The sequence below is a fragment of the Bos indicus genome, chromosome 2 (assembly GCF_029378745.1).
Source record: "Bos indicus isolate NIAB-ARS_2022 breed Sahiwal x Tharparkar chromosome 2, NIAB-ARS_B.indTharparkar_mat_pri_1.0, whole genome shotgun sequence".
Lineage (NCBI taxonomy): Eukaryota > Metazoa > Chordata > Mammalia > Artiodactyla > Bovidae > Bos > Bos indicus.
In genome coordinates, this window is record NC_091761.1 from 110,729,629 (window position 1) to 110,748,486 (window position 18,858).

The window sequence follows — 18,858 nt, forward strand, 5'->3', positions numbered from 1 at the left end:
TTACTTTAACTGCTTTAAAACACACTATAACACCTTTCCACCATTCTCTTCCCCTCTACTCTCTATGCCATCCAACTTACATATTGCTGTCAGATTAATCCTTTCAAAGTACAGATCTAATCATATCACTCACTTAAGGGCGGGGAGGGGAAGTAGCAGCAGCTTCAATATTTTCCAGTTAATTAGCTGAAATTCCTTATCCTAGCACTCAGGACACTGTGGTCCCAAGCTTCTTCCTTACCCTATAGTCAAACAGAACTGCACTAGGCCTTGTCTCCCATCATTTCTGGCTTTGCTCCAGTGGTCTACCTTGCTTCCAGTCTCTCACCTATTCGTTCAAAGGCTCATGTGACCTCCCAGAAACTCACTAGTGTTTTCCCAGATACCATGAAGAAGCTACACCATATCCCTCTCTGGAAACGTTAAGGCACTGGCCTTAGCAGCAAGGTGTGAGAGTTGGAGTGCAATGGTTGTTCCCCTTGTAGGTCCCTTGACAGAATGACCTGTACCCTACTTACTTGGTCTTCATGTAGCCTATTTCACGACTGGGAGCTCAGATTCTTCTGAGAAATACCTCTAAGGAACTGACCAAGGCAGGAGAGTCATTATTAAGACACTGGTTTACGGCTTATAGAAATGTCCTTAGTATAAATGTTACATATAAAAGTGTCATAGCCACAACAAATTAAGCTCCTATGTTTCATGTCAGATCTTTGCAACCTTTCAAGCAAGGAAAAAAATTAATCTCATGTAATGGCACAATGCTTCAGTGAACAGATTTTTATCCAGCTAATGTCTATATGAAATATAGAATTTCTGAGAAGAGACTGTATAGAAGGTTTAAAAAAAAAAAAAAAAAGCGTGTCACATCAGCTCTCAGGTTGCTATTAACATGGATGACCAGACCTTAAAGCAGAATTCTAGAAGCGTCAGTTGGTGAAGGAGTACGGAAAGCCACTATAAAGGTAGGCAACCTGGCCCTGTGGACAGAACACTGGGAGGCAGGAGCCCTGGGTTCTACGTGTGTGACCCAGCACAACTCACTTAACCTGCCTGTCCTTGGCTCCTGCACTTGTCCAACTAAGGAACTGGACGTGATGAACTCCAAGACCCAGTTCCAACACTTTAAAATTCTATAAGCGTAATACATATCTTCACCGGATGACTGTTAATGAGAGGTGTGGCAGAAAGCTGTAACTCCCTGAAATATGTAATCTTTCAATTTTATTAAAAAAATTTATGTAACTCCACAAATCTTCAACTTTAAAAAGGCTCATATATTTAGGGCTACTGCATTTTCAAATAAGCTTCCAAATTAAACATAAATAAATAAACAGTAAAAAAACTATCTTTGAGGACTAAGAAAAATAAATTTAAGGGGAAAACAAAAATATGTCCCCGCAAATCTCAGACCACTATAAGTACTGCTAAATAACACCAAGAAAAAGTGAATTTTCCAACAGAAATTCAAAATGACAAACAGAGTTATAAAATTGTCAGGTAAACAGTGGAAATAAAGTGGTAAAACGTTTCTTGCAAGCTTTTCTGGATCTCCTGTCTAACAAAATATACTGATTCAAGATATAGGGATATGAAAAGCAAAAATTTCAGAATTCCTCAGACAAGAAACTAGCATGTTAGGAGTCTATATACCATTTAGCTAGCCTAACTTCAACTCTTTCTCCCTTTTCTTAAAGGCTTCACATAGGCGACTGTAAGCATAAGTCATGAGTTGAGGTTCTCTCTGTTTCCAGCTGGCCATGGTTTGACAGTGCAGTAACTAGAGGCTACCAGCACTCAGCTGGAACAGAAGTGTACTGTGTGGTGCTGGAAGAGCTCTGAAAAGCATTTTCTCAAATTGTTGGAGGGAAAAAAGGTTTTTCTAGAAAATATGGACAATTAATTGATTTAAGGAACTAAAGAGCCTCTTGATGAAACTGAAAGAGGACAGTGAAAAAGTAGGCTTAAAACTCAACATTCAAAAGACTAAGATCGTGGCATCCAATCCTATCACTTCATGGCAAGTAGATGGAGAAACAATGGAAGCAGTGACAGACTTATTTTCTTGGACTCCAAAATCACTGCAGATGGCAGTTGCAGCCATGGAAATAAAAGATGCTTGCTTCTTGGAAGAAAAGCTATGATCAACCTAGACAGCATATTAAAAAGCAGAGACATTACTTTGCCAACAAGAGTCTGTCCAGTCAAAGCTACAGTTTTTCCAGTAGTCATGTATAGATGTGAGAGTTGGACCATAAAGAAAGCTGAGCACCAAAGCACTGATGCTTTTGAACTGTGGAGCTGGAGAAGACTCTTGAGAGTCCCTTGGACTGCAAGGAAATCCAACCATTGAATCCTAAAGGAAATCAGTCCTGAATATTCATTGGAAGGACTGATCCTGAAGCTCCAATACTTTGGCCACCTGATGAGAAGAGCTGACTCATTAGCAAAGACCCTGATGCGGGGAAAGACTGAAGGCAAGAGGAGAAGGAGACAACAGAGGATGAGATGGTTGGATGGCATTACCAACTCAATGGACATGGGCTTGGTGATGGATAGGGAAGCCTGGCATGTTGTAGTCCATGGGGTTGCAAAGAGTCAGACACAATTGAACGACTGAACTGGACCGAATTGACACAAAGCTCTATCTCCTACTTCCCTGTAGTCCCCCCTCTCCGCCATCGAGCCAAAAAGTTTTATCACAAATAGGGCTTGGGCTCCTCATTACAGCATCGCTGACTCTAGACTCAATGGATCTGTCTCACCTTCTGATGCTTTGATTGCATATCCTCCCTTCTTTTCACCAGGAGGCACGTCAAGCAGCTGCATGATTCTATCCAGAAGCCCATGGATTATCTCAAACCCAGGATTCTTGTTGTAATAAACAGCACAGAGATGCCTGTAGTTTCTTGCACCCACATCTGAAAAAATAAAAAAATAAAAGAAATGGTCACAAGGATACGCTGATCGTTACCTAAGAAGCTGATTTACCCCAACACAAACTCGGGCAAAATCAACAAAAAAGGACACCGATTAGTAAACATATGGAGAAACAACCAATCTCAGAAAGAGAAGATGATTTTTCAACCATCAAGTTCCCTGAATTGTTTTTACTCGGGGGAGGTATGGAAAACCCTCAAGGCTGGCCCAGGAACAATAGGCTTCACTGTGGTATGAACTGGTAAAGGATTTAGCAACATTTTTCAGAGCCTTAAAACTTCAAACTCTTTAAGGCAGAAAAGTATCCGAAAGAAATAATCTTAAATACAAAAAAAGGATTCATACAGAAAGCTATTACTTCTACATAGAGCATTAGTTCCAACAGTGAAAATTAGAAACAACCCAAACTAGGAAATGGCTACACAGAGTTACAACACAATCACTCATTAGAATACTATGCAGCTAAAAGGCATCTTTGAAAGTGAAAGTGTTAGTCACTCAGTTGTGTCCAACTCTTTGTGACCCCACAGACTGCAGCCCGCCAAGCTCCTCTGTCATGGGATTTTCCAGACAAGAATACTGGAGTGGGTTGCTGTTTCCTTCTCCAAAAAGCAGCTTTACGAAGATTCATTATAGTAGAGCTAGAGCAAATACTTATAATGGTAAATGAAACAAAAAAAGGAGGCTACGAAGTTCAAAAAGAAACAAAGCCAAATCATACTGTCTAAAGAGTATGCACAGGTTGGAAAACTATGAAGCAAATAAGGGAGTGAAAGTGTTACTCAGTCCTGCCCAACTATTTGTGACCCCGTGGACTGCAGCCCACCAGACTCCTCTGTTCATGGGATTTTCCAGGCAAGGATAAGGATGCCATTTCCTTCTCCAGGGGATCTTCGCGACCCAGGGGTGGAACTGGGTCTCTTGTGCTGCAGGCAGATTCTTTACTGACTGAGCTACCAGGGAAGTGACTGTCATCAAAGTCAGGACAGTGACTGTTCCAGGTAAAGGAAGGTGATACGATAGAGATGGTCTTACGAGCAGCTTAGGACACTGGCAACATTCCATCTCTTAACTTGGATGGTTAAACCAGTGTCTGCTTTATAATCTTTTTAAACTATCTATGTCATATTTACACATCACAATTAAAAGTATGAAAAAAACATCAATTTATGAAGGATACAACTACGTGAATGTAACCACAAGCCAAAAAATTCCATTCACAGGAAAAGTATGTAAAGAAATGTACCTGAATGTTAACAGACGTAGTGTTTGGGTAGGATTAATTTTTTTTAAGTTTATCTATTTTCAAACCTTCCTTGATTAGTATATTTTTTCTACTTTGAAAATCAGAACAAACTTAAGAAATGTGATATTTTTAAAATTTTTTATTTGGATTTGCCAGGTCTTAGTTACAGCATGTGAGATCTAGTTCACTAACCAGGGATGAATTGAACCTGGGCCCCCTGCACTGGAGTGTGGAATCTTAGCCACTAGACCACAAGGGAAGTCCCACAAATGTAATATTTTTTAAAAGAATTGCAAAAATGCAAATGACTAGATAACAAACTGGTTCACCCATACAATGGAATACTACTCAGCAATAAGGTAGTCTTGATAACTTAGCTGTATCTCAAGGGTACTAAGATGAATGAAAAGCCAGTTTTATACGGCAATGTAAGTGGACAATGTAAGTCCATTTATGTGACCTGCTAGAAAAGGGAAAACCAAGGCAACAGACAGGGCTTCCCAGGTGGCACGAGCGGTAAAGAATCTGCCTGCCAATGCAGAAGATTTAAGAGATGCGGGTTTGATCCCTGGGTCAGGAAGATCCCCTAGAGGAGGGCATGGCAACCCACTCCAGTATTCATGCCTGGAGAATCCCATGGACGGAGGAACCTGGAGGGCTACAATCCATAGGGTCGCAAAGAGTTGGACATGAGTGAAGTGACTTAGCATGCACTCACTCAAGGCTAGTCACCAGGGTTAGATGCGGGGGTGGGGTTGGAAATATGACCACAGTGGGACAACTTGTGGGTCTAGAGGCGTGATAGAACTGTTTTGTATCTGTAGTGATGATTAAAAAAATTTTTAACTAATTTATTAATAAAGAAATGCATAGCATACAAAGACAGACTCAAATTCACTGGAGGTCATTTAACTTTCTAACAGATAACCACACTCGTGGCCCTTTAATAAATTCTGGAGGAGACTGCTGCTCTATACAAACAACGAACATTGGCTTCATTTTACCTTTCAAATTAGAAAAAGAACAAATTAATGTCTATCTGGGGGAACCAACTGAAAATAAAAAGCTGCTTCATATTGGCATGTATTGAGCAAAATTTCTTCCACACACTTATTTTCATAGCCACAATTCGCACAAAATATACAATGTCTTTTGCCTTCCAGACATCCAAGTAAACAAATGAGTATTTTAATACATTGTGTTTTACTATTAAAGTAATGTAAAAATGAGTCCATAAATGGTAAAAGAAAAGGAAAACTAACATGAACGAATTATCTACTATGTGCCAGGACTTAGCAGCCATCAGCCTATCTGTCATCTTAATTCTCAAGACAATCGTGTTAGCTAGGGTTTTATTGTACCATAAAATGGACAGGGAAACTAAGATGGAGAAACGAAAGCTCAGAAAGGTTTTGCCCAAAGTCAAGCTAACTGCCTGGAGCTAACTGTAATTAATTACACAGCTAATAAGTTACAAAACCAGGACTGGACCAGGACTGCCTAACTTTAAAACCCATACCCTCTCCACGATTCAGCAGAAATCTCTTAATCTCTAAAGGATTTAGAAGAAATCTCCAAAGGATTCAGATGAAGATAAAGAAAGTATAAGCACAAACTTATGCATGAATATACTTAGTATAGTCAAAGATGTGCATTCTTGAAATATTTTTGATATGTTAAACAGATGCTTTTATTTTCAAAAGTTTTCACGTTTAAGACTTTTAGTTAAGCAACTGAAACATTGTTTTTGAAAGTGAGTTAACTAAAGTTTCTAGCCATCATCAGTGTCGTAACTCATGGAAATTATATTCTAAGTTAAACTTTGGACTGAACATACATAGAGAAATAACTGTCCCTGCCATGCAACATTTCTTAGCACCCACTATGTTCAAAGCACTCTACTCTAGGTATCCCTAGAGGGTAGCGGTCAGAGCCAGCATAGGGCCTGCACAGACTAAATGCTCAAGGATTATTTTCCAAATAAATGAATAAAGCTTGGAAAGAAAGCAAAGCATATATAGAATTAAACAAGGCCAGGACCAGATAGTAGCCACATTCTATAGAGCCAGCTGATGTTGGAGAGTCAGTACTGTGCCAGCATCATTCTCTATCACTTCCACGTGCATGGATAAAGATATTTGCTATCTAAAAGCTATAATCGAAGGCTTCAGAATAAAAATTAATATTACACCCAGGCAGGCATCAAACCTCACTAATCAACCACATGCATTAATTACAATGAGGGAACTGATTGCTCTGTAGGAACACAGACACACAGACACACTCTCTCCTCTCCACCTCTCTTCTTCTCCCTCCCTCTCTCCTCACACTCCCCCTCTTCCCACTTCCCCTTGGAGAGAAAAAAATGCAATGAAACAGAACTAATTTATCCCTTTCATATTACGGACTTGCTCCTGGGTATCTCCACCATGTGGTACCCATTTGTTGGTGTCACATGCTTCCACTTTAACACACAGATACGTATTCAAACGATGCTGCAGCCCCATTCTTGCTGTGAGAGAAGAGCCCCACGGTAATGCCACCATTCAGAGAGCTTAGTAACACAAACTGGAAGCTCTATTTTGGTAACCTTTGCCTTGGAATACTTCTGTCCTGATCTCCACATTATGTAAAACTTGCCTTTCTGATAAGAGGAACAACATCTGGTTTAAAGACTTAGAATTTTTTAAAAAACATTGATTTTGATGATGAGAATAATGAAATTAGGATAAAAATACAGGACTTAAAAAAAAATTATACTCCAGTCAAGAAAGGTTTCAGGATGTTTGCAGCATACACATATACAGTAATAAGCTGTTTATTTTTTAATTCAATGTCACAGTATTTTTAAGAAAGGCCATTGATTTCAGGGCTTTATACTAAACCCACCATAAGAACTAGATTAAATGCATTGAAAAGGTGCCCTCTCGCAGCCCCCACCACTGATGGGCTATTTTTTCACATCTCTTCCAAATGCTACCAGTCCTTCTAGACCTGCTTCATCACATCCTGCTAAAATACTTCCTCTGAATTAGCTGGACTGAATTGAAAGGGAAAATAACCACATACTCACTTCCACCCAGAAATGTCTTGGAGAAACTGCTAGGTTTAGTAAAATTTCCACTTCCTAGGATTTTGCACTGAGGGACAATATTACATCACAGGAAGTTCACTGATTGCATGCCACAAAATAAGAACTATTTAAATTTCATGCCAAAACTAGGGTTTGTTGGAAATGCTCAGTTCTTTATAACTCAGTTAACAGACCTCTTGTGTCATGCCATCAAACAATTCTGCTTTTTAAATGGGCCTGCCAAGTATGTCAGCCTAAATTACCAGTGTCTTTCACAGACTTCAAAGTACTGCCTGGAGAGGCTGATCTAAACCACCAAGAGGAGGGGTAGCTGCTACAACTCTGGAAGCTGCAAGAACATGCCAAATGATTTTATAAAGGAAGAAAAAAGGGGAAAAAGTGATACACAAAGTCCCTTAGTAAGTGACTATTGCATTCAATTCAAATTTTTAGAACAGGCTTCTGCTTAGTGTAGACTCTCTTTCACCACAGGATGAATGATTAAAAACAAATTAGGGGTGTTAGGTTATCATAAATGGCACAGAATGGAAAAGGACAGAGTCTCCAGGTCCATCTTTCCATCTCTCTTCTCACATTCACAGAGAAGCCCAAGTGAAGATACTAGGAGAAAGCCTACTGGGAAACCAACAAAGCTCCCAGGACAACTGGTGGCTGATACTGAGCTTGGGTATAACTGTCTGGCCAAGCTCAGAACATAAAACAAATCATCCTCATCTTTAGTTTATTCCATCCAACAAATTTCTTTAATATTGGTGGTACCCATGAGGTGATAGCTTATATTGCAAATTTTACTTACCTTCAGAAGAAATTCAGAGTAGGCCCAATGATTCACAAAAGCTACAAGAATCTCGTTAAGACATACACCGTTAAAAATTAGATCTAATGTGGAAGAACAGGAACTTTTAAGCACTTTTGATAGGACTGCAAATTTGTGTTTAAAAAAAACCCTTTGTAGTAGAGAATTTGACAAGGTAGCAAACATTTAATGCGCAAACCTATGGACTGACCAACTTCAAAAAATATGCATTTGTATAAGGGTACTAGGGTGCTCATTACAATAGATGTATTTTAGCAAAACCCTGGTAACAATCTAAAGTCATCATAATAGTCTGAGTAAATAGTCTGAGTAAATTTACTGAGTAAATTACAGTATATCCACACAATGGAATGCTATGCAACAATTAAAAAGAATGAGGTGGCGGGGCGGGCGGGGGTCGGGGGGGACTTCCCTATTGGTCCAGTGGTTAAGACTCCACCTTCTAATGCAGGGGGGGCACGAGTTCAATCTCTGGTCGGAGAATTAAGATCCCACATGCCGAAGTCAAAAAATAAAGAAAACACACACACACACACAACAATAAGCAATGAGGTAGACAGAATGCATTCAAAGGGCAAAAGTACAGAACAAGGCAGAAAAAGCATAATTCTATTTGTATGAACACTAAAAAGTACCTGGATCTGCGGCTACATACAGAAAGGTAAAACACACAGTTAAATATGCATAGAATGTCTGGCAACTAATTAAAGGAGTAGGATTTGGGAAAAGGTGGATATGTGGTTTTATTTTTTAATGTGAAAATAGAATTACTCTTAAAAATATGGATTTGGGAAAGTTCTTAAAGATATTACAAATACATTTTCAATTTTAAAAACAAACATAATAAAACCTAAGAACAATTTTCCTTAAAGCACTTCTATATTACAGCACTGAAGTAGAGACTTATCTTTTTCAAATAATGCTGAAGGCCAAGAAACAAATGTGAGGAAAAAAACTATGACCTTCTCAATGCATGAAGGAAAAAGCTACATCCTTGTGGGTTGGCTTTTATTTTGTTAACATGAACCTGGAATGGATTTTTATCTATTAAAAAAATACAATATTCAACGCATGACAGAGCACATTATAGTCACGTTAGAAGATCTTAACTATGTTGAGCCAAATGTACTAAAATAACTTTCTATATTAAAAATGATGTTATTTACACAGTTAAGATGCCATCACACATGTGAATGATGCTACTTCAAATATTGTTAAGGTCAATGTTCCCTACACCCATACTTTTTGAATTATTAATTGGAAATTCTACATGCCAAAAATATAAAGTAGTAAATTAAATTAATCCAGACTGATGACATAAGCTCTCTTCAGAGAGCCACATTCCACATGTGGACGCTAGATAATCTCCTAATATTCAATGGCTGCAGAATTAATGGAAATTTCTCAGAGCTGAAGTATTTTACAAGCTCATAATGAAAATGCTTTCATTGAGCTTTTTATCAAGCAAAGAATTATACAAAAAACTACAAAGATTGGGCCCCTTTATTTTAGTAGGTTACAATATAGAACAGATACATAAAAGGTGCAAACCAACAGCAAACAGAAGGAACGAACCAAATCACAGAAGAACAGTGAATCAGCTATGTTCCAGGAGCCATGGTGGTGCAGGGAGCAGCACAGACAAGAAGCTTAAATATGTTAAAGATAAAAAAAAAATTACCTTCCAAAGTTTAAAAACAAAATTCTGGATTTCCACATCCAAACTAAGCAGGGTAAGAAGTAGAGCATTCTCTGATTTAGAAAAGCTGCAGGGAGAATGAGGTTTAGGAACTATTGAAGCAGCGATCTGGCAGGGCAGAAGAAATGCAGCCCTACCACAACTGAAGCAATGCTCTGCAGGAATGGTCTGAGCAAGAAGTGAAGGTTTGGAGCAAGTGTCCTTGCTGAGGCCAGTGAGGTAACTGGACCCTTCCTCAGGTCAAGGGCCTTTAACCCATTTCTCCTACTAGAATAAATATTAGAAACCCAAATTCTTCCCTAGTGGCTCAGACAGTAAAGAATATGTCTATAGTACGGGAGACCTGGCTTCGATACCTGGGTTGGGAAGATCCCCTGGAGGAGGGCAAGGCTATCCACTCCAGTATTCCTGCCTGGAAAATCCCCATGGACAGAGGAGCCTTGCGGGCTACAGTCCATGGGGTCACAAAGATTTGGGCAAGACTGAGTGACTAAGCACACAGCAAAAATTCTTTAAGACACAATATGATTATCACCAATATATGTCAACAGACAGCTGGATGATTGCATTACGCTAAATGTATTTATTTAAATATAAATGTTCCCTTTAAAAAATATTTTAATGTATTTATTGATTTGGCTGTGCCAGGTCTTAGGTGCAGCAATATGAACGCTTTAGTTGCAGCACATGGGATCTAGTTCCCCGACTAGGGATCAAACCCAGGCCCCCTGCATTGGGGGCATGGAGTCTTAGCCACTGGACCACCAGGGAGTCCATACCATGCCAAATGTAAATCACCCTATATAGTTGCTCTACAAAGCCAAACTAAGTCTTCCTTCTATCATTCCTTTTAAACCTAGACTCAACCCTATGATGCTTGTTCTCCTGCCATTATTGTGAGCTTCGAGGCATCCTGGCAGCTTCAAGGACCACTGTGGAATAAACCGTGACAGGCAGAATTCAATCTGCACTAAGTAAAAAGCCAGAGTGTGGGACTTGGCAAAATATATTTGCATTTGTGGCCGCAAAGGTTAGCAATCCCACTCCACAACTGCTCCTCTGAAGTAATCTTTTACTATTTTGTTTGCAGTTTCTCTTCCACACTGAAAAGACAAATGTAACAACTGAAAAAGATCAGTTGGTCATACGGCAGTCTGATCTGATGGCTTCAGTTCAGCCTCTACTGGACTTCGTTGTTATAATAAAGTTGAAAATTTACCCCACAGCAGAATCTGCGTTTAACTTCTCGTTTCAGAGACACACATCACTCTGCCCAATAAAAAGGATATATCAGCTTAGTCCCTCGAGTCAGGACTAATTTTTTTTTAAATGTTGCAGCAATTTCAGATCTTATGATTCAACAAACGCAGTGACCAGCTCAGCCTCAAAGAACAGGAGTGTGTCTGACTCAGAGTTGAAACCCTCACACTAGAGGAGGGTACCCAAGTCTCTCACTGGGCAGGCTGCCAGCCCCATGTCATGACCAGTGAAAAAGTCCACAGTAGCATACGAAACTGTCTGATGAGGTCAAATAGGGGCTGAGGGACTTTCATCCACTCTTACAGGAATGCAGGTCAGACAGAATTTTCGGGAGTCATACTGAATCCAGTACAGATTCCCTTTCCATTTCCATCTTGGAAGATATGCTTGGCTACACAAAACTGAAGGGACGCTGAGAGTGCTGGGTTTTCCCTAACGTCACAAAAACAATTAGTGGCAGTTGTCACTCCCTTCTCTGTGTGATCAGGGTGTCTTACATACTCCCTCGTAACACCACCTGTAAAAACTGTTCACTGGTCTGTCTCAAGGCTGGCAACCTTTCTCTCATTCCAAGCAGGTCCCTGGCGAAGAAAAGGAACTTTAAAAATACATTCTAGCAGAGAAGGCAGTGGCACCCCACTCCAGGACTCTTGCCTGGAGACTCCCATGGACGGAGGAGCCTGGTGGGCTGCAGTCCATGGGGTCGCGAAGGGTCAGACACGACTGAGCGACTTCACTATCACTTTTCGCTTTCATGCATTGGAGAAGGAAATGGCAACCCACTCCAGTGTTCTTGCCTGGAGAATCCCAGGGACAGGGAAGCCTGGTGGGCTGCCTTCTATGGGGTTGCACAGGGTCAGACATGACTGAGGCGACTTAGCAGCAGCAGCAGCAGCGGCAGCAGCAGTACAACCAACGAGAATGTCTTGACCACTCTTCCCACACACCTTCACCCTTTTTCAACCAATAGTTTGAGTACTGCCCTCACCAGTGAAAATCTGGGACGTTTTTACAGTTAACTGGAAGACTGCTCTATCATTTCACCTTTGATGATCTAGATTTTTTCCTTCAAAATTGTTTCATTATTTAGGAGAAAATGGCTAATGTAAATCCAAAAGAGAGGATTCCTGGTTTGAGAGATGGTAAAAACACCCCTAATTCATTGAAAAGAAGTGGGTGATAAATTGCTCAAAAAACAACCTTCTTAAGTAAATTCCCATAGTATGTTTGGGTTTTCTTTTCCATAAAAAAAAAAAAAAAAAAAATTGTGCATAATAGAAGAAAAACCAGTTAAGTCAAAAGTTAGGATAAAAATGAGTCCCACTTTTCTTAGCACTAGGTGATATTAACCCTTTAATGACTGGCCAATTTTTAATTCATTCTCAAAATTTCCAGAGACCTCAAGATGCTAGGTATCTGGCCTTGCTGCTGCTGCTGCTGCTGCTAAGTCGCTTCAGTCATGTCTGACTCTCTGCGACCCCATAGACAGCAGCCCACCAGGCTCCCCCGTCCCTGGGATTCTCCAGGCAAGAACACTGGAGTGGGTTGCCGTTTCCTCCTCCAATGCATGAAAGTGAAGTCGCCCAGTCGTGTCCGACTCTTAGCAACCCCATGGACTTCAGCCTACCAGGCTCCTCCATCCATGGGATTTTCCAGGCAAGAGTACTGGAGTTAGGGACTGCTAATACCCTGACAGAGCACACACTAAACAGTGCTTATTATGTGGCTGCAACTTTCTATGTGGCTTAACTTTTACAACAAATCTCATGAAAAAAGTTCTATTGTTGTTCTCACTGTACAGATAAGGAAACTGAGGCACTGAAGAATTAAATTGTCTAAAGTTAAGCAGCTGGTAAGAGGCGAGAGAGAATGAGACTGGTTGGATGGCATCACTGACTCAATGGACATGAGTTTGAGCAAGCTCTGGGAAATAGCGAAGGACAGGGAAGCCTAGAGTGCTGCAGTCTGTGGGGTTATAGGGAGTCGGACACGACTTAGCGACAGAACAACAACAAACGGCAGAACCAGGGCTCAAATGCGGGCGCTCTGGCTGCAGAGTCCCTGGCGGACCTGCGGAGCCCGGCTGCCTCTACTGCAGAGTCCTCTCTGCACAGCAGACAACAGGCAGGGAGGCCACAGGTCCACAGTGAGACTAATCCACCAGAAACGCTTCTTCTGCTATGAAACAGAATCCAGGCCTACCTAAACAGGAAACACATTCCACATAAATGAAAGCAAATCTATATTTTCAAGATGGTAGACTTACTGAGCACATTTACCTCTTCTTTATTCCTCGAATGCCATTGGGATGACAGAAAATTTTAAGGAAAAAGAATAAACCATAATGGTGCAAGACAGCAGACCAAAGTAGTAGCAGTTAAAAAATGGATTGATGTGCAAACAGAGCAGAATGGTCACAGCTAAACACAGTTATAAAAGAGGTCTGCTGCAGAGAGAAGAGCTACTCTTTCTGAGCAAACAAAAGTGCAGCAGAAATACAAATCTTCAAGTTAAAAAGTACATATATGGATGGGGTTTTTGAATCATCACCAGGGCCATTGGTTCAATGATGGCCTTTGGCACTCATATTTAAGAACAGGTCTCTTTCAACCTCCACACATGGGCCTTGGGGCCTTCCCAAGAAACACAGAGAGAAAGAAACCCAGCAAAGGCACCCCTAGCCAGCACTGCAGTAGAGTGCAATGCTCCACGCCTATGGCAAAGCCTTCCCATGGCAACTATGGGGACCACAGCTCACCTCTCACTCACACCATCCAGGCTCCAGTTGCCTGCCTGAGAGCAGGGAGCCCTGCAAGGAGCCTCTGCTACTAGGGAAGAGGCCTGGTGCTGAAATAGTATTACAGAACTTTTGAGGAAATCTCAAGTAATTAACCTACCCTATATTTAGAAATATGAATGGATCGTCAAGGATGAAAACAACATACAACTCCAAGAACTAGTATGAGAGATAACAAGTCAAAGTTACCAGAAAAAACTGACATTGGGATAATAATAAATTCTCAGTTATCTACACCAAAGGATAGTTAGAGGCAGTAAGAACCCTCAAAACTATTTGCAGCTGGCACTGAAGATGTCTTTTCTGTTACAGCAGATTTATCACCCAAGGAACATTCTACAGGGACTGATATGACAGTGAACTTTTATTCTCTAAGGATATGAGCACTAAGATCAAAATCCTGGCCCGAGCCCTAAGTTCCTCATTTTAAGCGACTCTGAACAAATTACCAGTTTTTTGTCTTCATTTTCCAGCATATTAAATGGGGACAATATTTTGTCCCATTTGCCTCAGAGATGTTTTAACAATCAAAAAAGAAAAAGTATTTTAAAAATACTTTTTTTTTTGAAAAGCAAAAAGCACCATACAAATGCACGGTGACACTGTTAACTGAAGACAGGCTACATACTGGGGAGCAGACGGAATCCAGGCTTTGGCTGGAAGGTTTGCGGTGGACAGTCCACCACAGACAGTCATGTTGGCTGTACCTCTAACACAGGCCGGCTTACAGTCAGTGGTTCTTGACTACTTTCTGGTATCACAATGACGCCATATTGTCCTCTTCAGGAGAAACTGAGGAAAAGGCCTCTTCTTTTGTGAACTGATTCAGAGGAACACACTGAATTTTGCAAAGTCTGCAGTAAAATAAATACTGCTGGGACTTCAATGGTTAAATCCAGGGACTCAAAAGAAACACTGCCAGTAATTTAGTCCTTTGAGGGCACTGCTCACCAAGAGATACCATATACGCGGCTCCAAACAGTCAAGTCAAAGTTATATAAAGTTGAAGATATGGAGAAGGCTGAGTGAGACTGGCTTTCTGGGCAATCGGGTTTAAGTACTTACTACACACTTAATATATTTATTAAATAACCACTATATTCCAAATACTAGATGAAGCAACCTGCTGTACTAACAAGTTCAGACCATACTCAAAAGAAGCAAAAACTGGTAAAACAGATTTATAATCACTGGACAACAGTGATAGGAACAATCACTGCTGAACCAGAATGGTAAGATATAAAGTATGTCAAAATGATACACATATAAATCACAACATAAAGAAAAAAGAAGTGCTCCGCAGTGCTTTTCAGGTTGAGGTTTTAATAGGGCTCTTCATAAATATTATTAAACTCAGTTAAAATTTGTTTTCTATTAAAAATAAGAGATACTACAGTCAAGTAGCTGGCCCTTGCTTGGATTGATTCACACAAATCAGTAATGAAAATTAAATTTATGAAACAACTGGAAAAATTCAAACACTAGCTAGATAATTAATGATATAATATAACAATGGTGTTGGGTTATTAAAAAAAAAAAAAGGCAAACCAGCGATATTCCTTATCTATCAGAAACAGAAACTGAAGTGTTTCTTGCTGACATGATATGATGTCCAGGATTTACACTACTCAAATAAGGGGCAGTGGGTTGGAGTAGACATGAAGGAAGCCTGGCCTCATGTGTGTTGATAACTGTTGAAGCTGGGTGCTGGAATCACAGGAGTAATTACATTATTTTCGCTACTTTTATATACAGTTGAAATTTTCATAATAAAAAAATGCTTTAAATATACAAATCAAAGGTGACTCATTCTTACCTCTGCTAGAATCTTTTATTACAATGTCAGAAATTTCAAACAGCTTCAGAGGAAGTGGCATCTTCCGATTGGCAGCTAGGGTCTTGAGGAGGCCAGGAAGAAGGGTCGTGCGTGCCACCTGCAGGAAAAGACGTGAAATTGCACTGACCAAATAGGAATTAAATGCTTATTTCAAGACTTTGTGGTCTCACAGGAAGACTTGGAAAATGCACTGCCTAAATATCCCAGTCATTTTTAAGTTTTAATTTCAGGACTTCATGTTCTGCTTTATTTCACAAAGTAATTGAAGTAGATTACAAGAAATACAAATATTTTATATAGATTAAATATGAATTAAACCAAATTTTTAAAAACTAGGACCAGGAAAATGTAAATGCAATAAAAAATACCTGGACAATGAGGAAAACAGGACACAAATACGTAGGCACTATAAAAAAACTATGAAGCTGCCATGGGCATATGACCACAGTTTTCAGCTTAGTAGCCAAAACAAACAGGAAAACGTGCATAGTTATTTCATTCTTAATGAAGAAATACAAACACTCATCCTAATTCTTTTTTTTTTTTAAAGGAAAAACTTCCCTGCTTTTGTCTGTGAAATAAATTTCTCCTTCTAAGCTGTATGAGATATTAGTTTCCAACACATCATGTTACCAGAAGGGTTTTATGAGTGGTGGTGTTACATCTGCAGTCAGCCTCCAACACCATTACCTTCTGTCTAAGCTCTGCCTGAGCTTCTGAAGCTGATTTCTCTGCTTCTACTTACCACTTTATTATGATCTATTATTCTCCCCACAGAGTGATCCTTTAAGACCTGAATCAGACCATGGAACTCTTCTGCTCAAAAACCTCCAACAGGCTTCTATCAGATTTTGAATAAAAGCCATGCCCTATGTGGGGCTTTATGTGAATCTGGCCCCAGCTCCCTCTCCAGCCCCAATACCCTCAGCTGCCCCTGGCTTACTGCACGTGTTCCAGGCACATTTGCTCCACACCCCATCCCAACCTCCACACTGGCTCTTTCTTCTGACTCACACGTTCTTCCTACAGATCGTATGTAGCTATCTTATTTCCTTCAGATCTCTGCTCAAAGGTCTACATGGTTCTACATGGGCTTGCCCTGCCCATTCTGGCTAAAACAGCAGCCCCTCCTAGATCCCACACAAGTAACAGTAAGCCCTTAAAAGGACCCGCTAGACTGTGCTGAGCAAAGAAGAGGACACCCTTCCTACCATAGTCCTTCCACCAGCAAGCTGCTATCAACCTTCAACTTTGTGCTTCCTAAAATATGGGGCACTTTCCCAACCACAGAGAAAAGTGCCCAAACTGTTCAGAGAACAAAACCACAATGTTAAAAACAAGTTTAACTTATTGGAATCGAAACAAGCTACTTTTGCAGATAACTTCTCTTAGAATTTTTTTATTCATTTTATTCTATAGATAAGATTTATTTACTTCAAAACTCACAGCAATACAAAAAATAAAACTGGAATCAGATCAAGCTCCTATATCTAATTCTAATTTACTGAAACTATAGGGGACCACCAGAATATAGTCAGCAAAACCCTAAATGTGAGAACTCCACAGGGTAAGTGATCCAGTTTCTTCCACAAAGTGAAACGGGGACAGAGGAAGAGATGAATGGATGGAGGGACAACCTGTGGATTAGGAGAGACTAAGAAGCACATCAATCTACATCACATTGAAGTATGAACTTCATTTGAATCCCAAATCAAACAATTAAAATGAGAGGGAGGGGACATATGTCAAACCTCATGTGGAGGTTTGACAGAAAACAACAAAATTCTGTAAAGCAATTATCTTTTAATTAAAAAATTAAAAATTTAAAAAAGTAAAAGAACCTTGAGAAAATTTGAACAATAATTAGATACTTAAGGATATTAGGAACACTATTGTTAATTTAAGGGGATATGGTAATATTCTGTAATTGTCTCTACAATTATAGTTAAATTTCACATACTTCAGTAAATAACACTTCTGTTATTTCATCCATTTTCTAATGTATCTACTACCAAAAAATAGCCCAAAGTTAAGAATTGAGCAAAAGAAAGAATAAGCGTAGACAATAAACTGATAGAAGACCATGAACAATGTGCATTTATTTTAACCATAAATAAATATAAACTAGTTAGCCACATTAGTAATGGTAGGACATAGCTATTCATAAAGCGAGGGTAAAATACAGAATTTGCCCAATCTAAAACACAGACTCTCATCTCTCATGTATTTAATGCAGAAATATTGATTGTTATGCGTGCTAAAGTACAGCTATTTACAGTGACATTTAATGTGCTTCTGATTTATTTTCTTTCCACTTATATAAAATGGGCAGGATGTAAATCCTAAAGAACCTAACATTATCACACTGTAAGATATCTATCAAGCTTGATAAGTGAACCTAGAAGGAAAAAAAAAAAGAAACACTTGGAAAAAAACTCAAAAATCCATTAAGATTTACTGAAAAATTTCCACCCATTTATAATGAGTGAATCAACACCTGTTCCATTCTATCCAAATGAATTTGAGTACCTCTTATTAAAAAGAACACCTACGACATCTTAGAAAAGCCAGTGGGCCTCAGAAAACAAAATATATAAACTCATTATTACAATCCTTCTAAACTAGCATAAGAATTCTTTAAAGTTCTGACATTGAATACAGAGACAGAATTCAAGTCCTTGATGCATATTATTACCAATTAGTTACTTAGTTTAGCTCTAATCTGCCACATTTGGTTGTTCTTCAGTCGCTCAGTCATGTCAGACTCTCTGTGACCCCATGGACTGCAGTGCACCAGGCTTCCCTATTCTACTTGTAAGTATTTCTATTGATTAAATCTAACTTAAAAAAAAACCTAATTTTAACATTATTAGAACTTTTAGAATGTCAAGAACTAATTCAGCTACTACTTTTAAAAGTGAAAATCAAGATCCAAAGAAACAAATCACAGAATTCAGATGAAATTAACTTTCTTAAAAGCATTTCCTTCCAATTCTAAGATTCCCTTTGATGCTAGAATGAATCTAATAGACACGATCTTCTCTAAAGCCTCAGTTAAACAAACCATGCATGCATGCTCAGTTGCTTCAGTTGTATCTGACTTTTTGCAACTGCATGGACTGTAGTCTGCCAGGCTCCTCTGTCCACAGGATTCTCTAGGCAAGAAAA

At 39.5% G+C, this 18,858-nt stretch overlaps 1 protein-coding gene across 1 annotated transcript in view; it reads right to left on the reverse strand.

Annotated features, from left to right (window-relative positions):
• The window catches only part of FARSB (phenylalanyl-tRNA synthetase subunit beta), a 73,897-nt gene that overhangs the window by 22,788 nt on the left and 32,251 nt on the right, over positions 1 to 18,858 (reverse strand). The window contains exons 15-16 of the mRNA XM_070773016.1: positions 15,670 to 15,787; positions 2,766 to 2,921 (exon numbers count right to left, since the gene is read on the reverse strand). Coding sequence (XP_070629117.1) covers positions 2,766 to 2,921; positions 15,670 to 15,787 — 274 coding nt within the window. The remainder of the gene's footprint in view (positions 1 to 2,765; positions 2,922 to 15,669; positions 15,788 to 18,858) is intronic.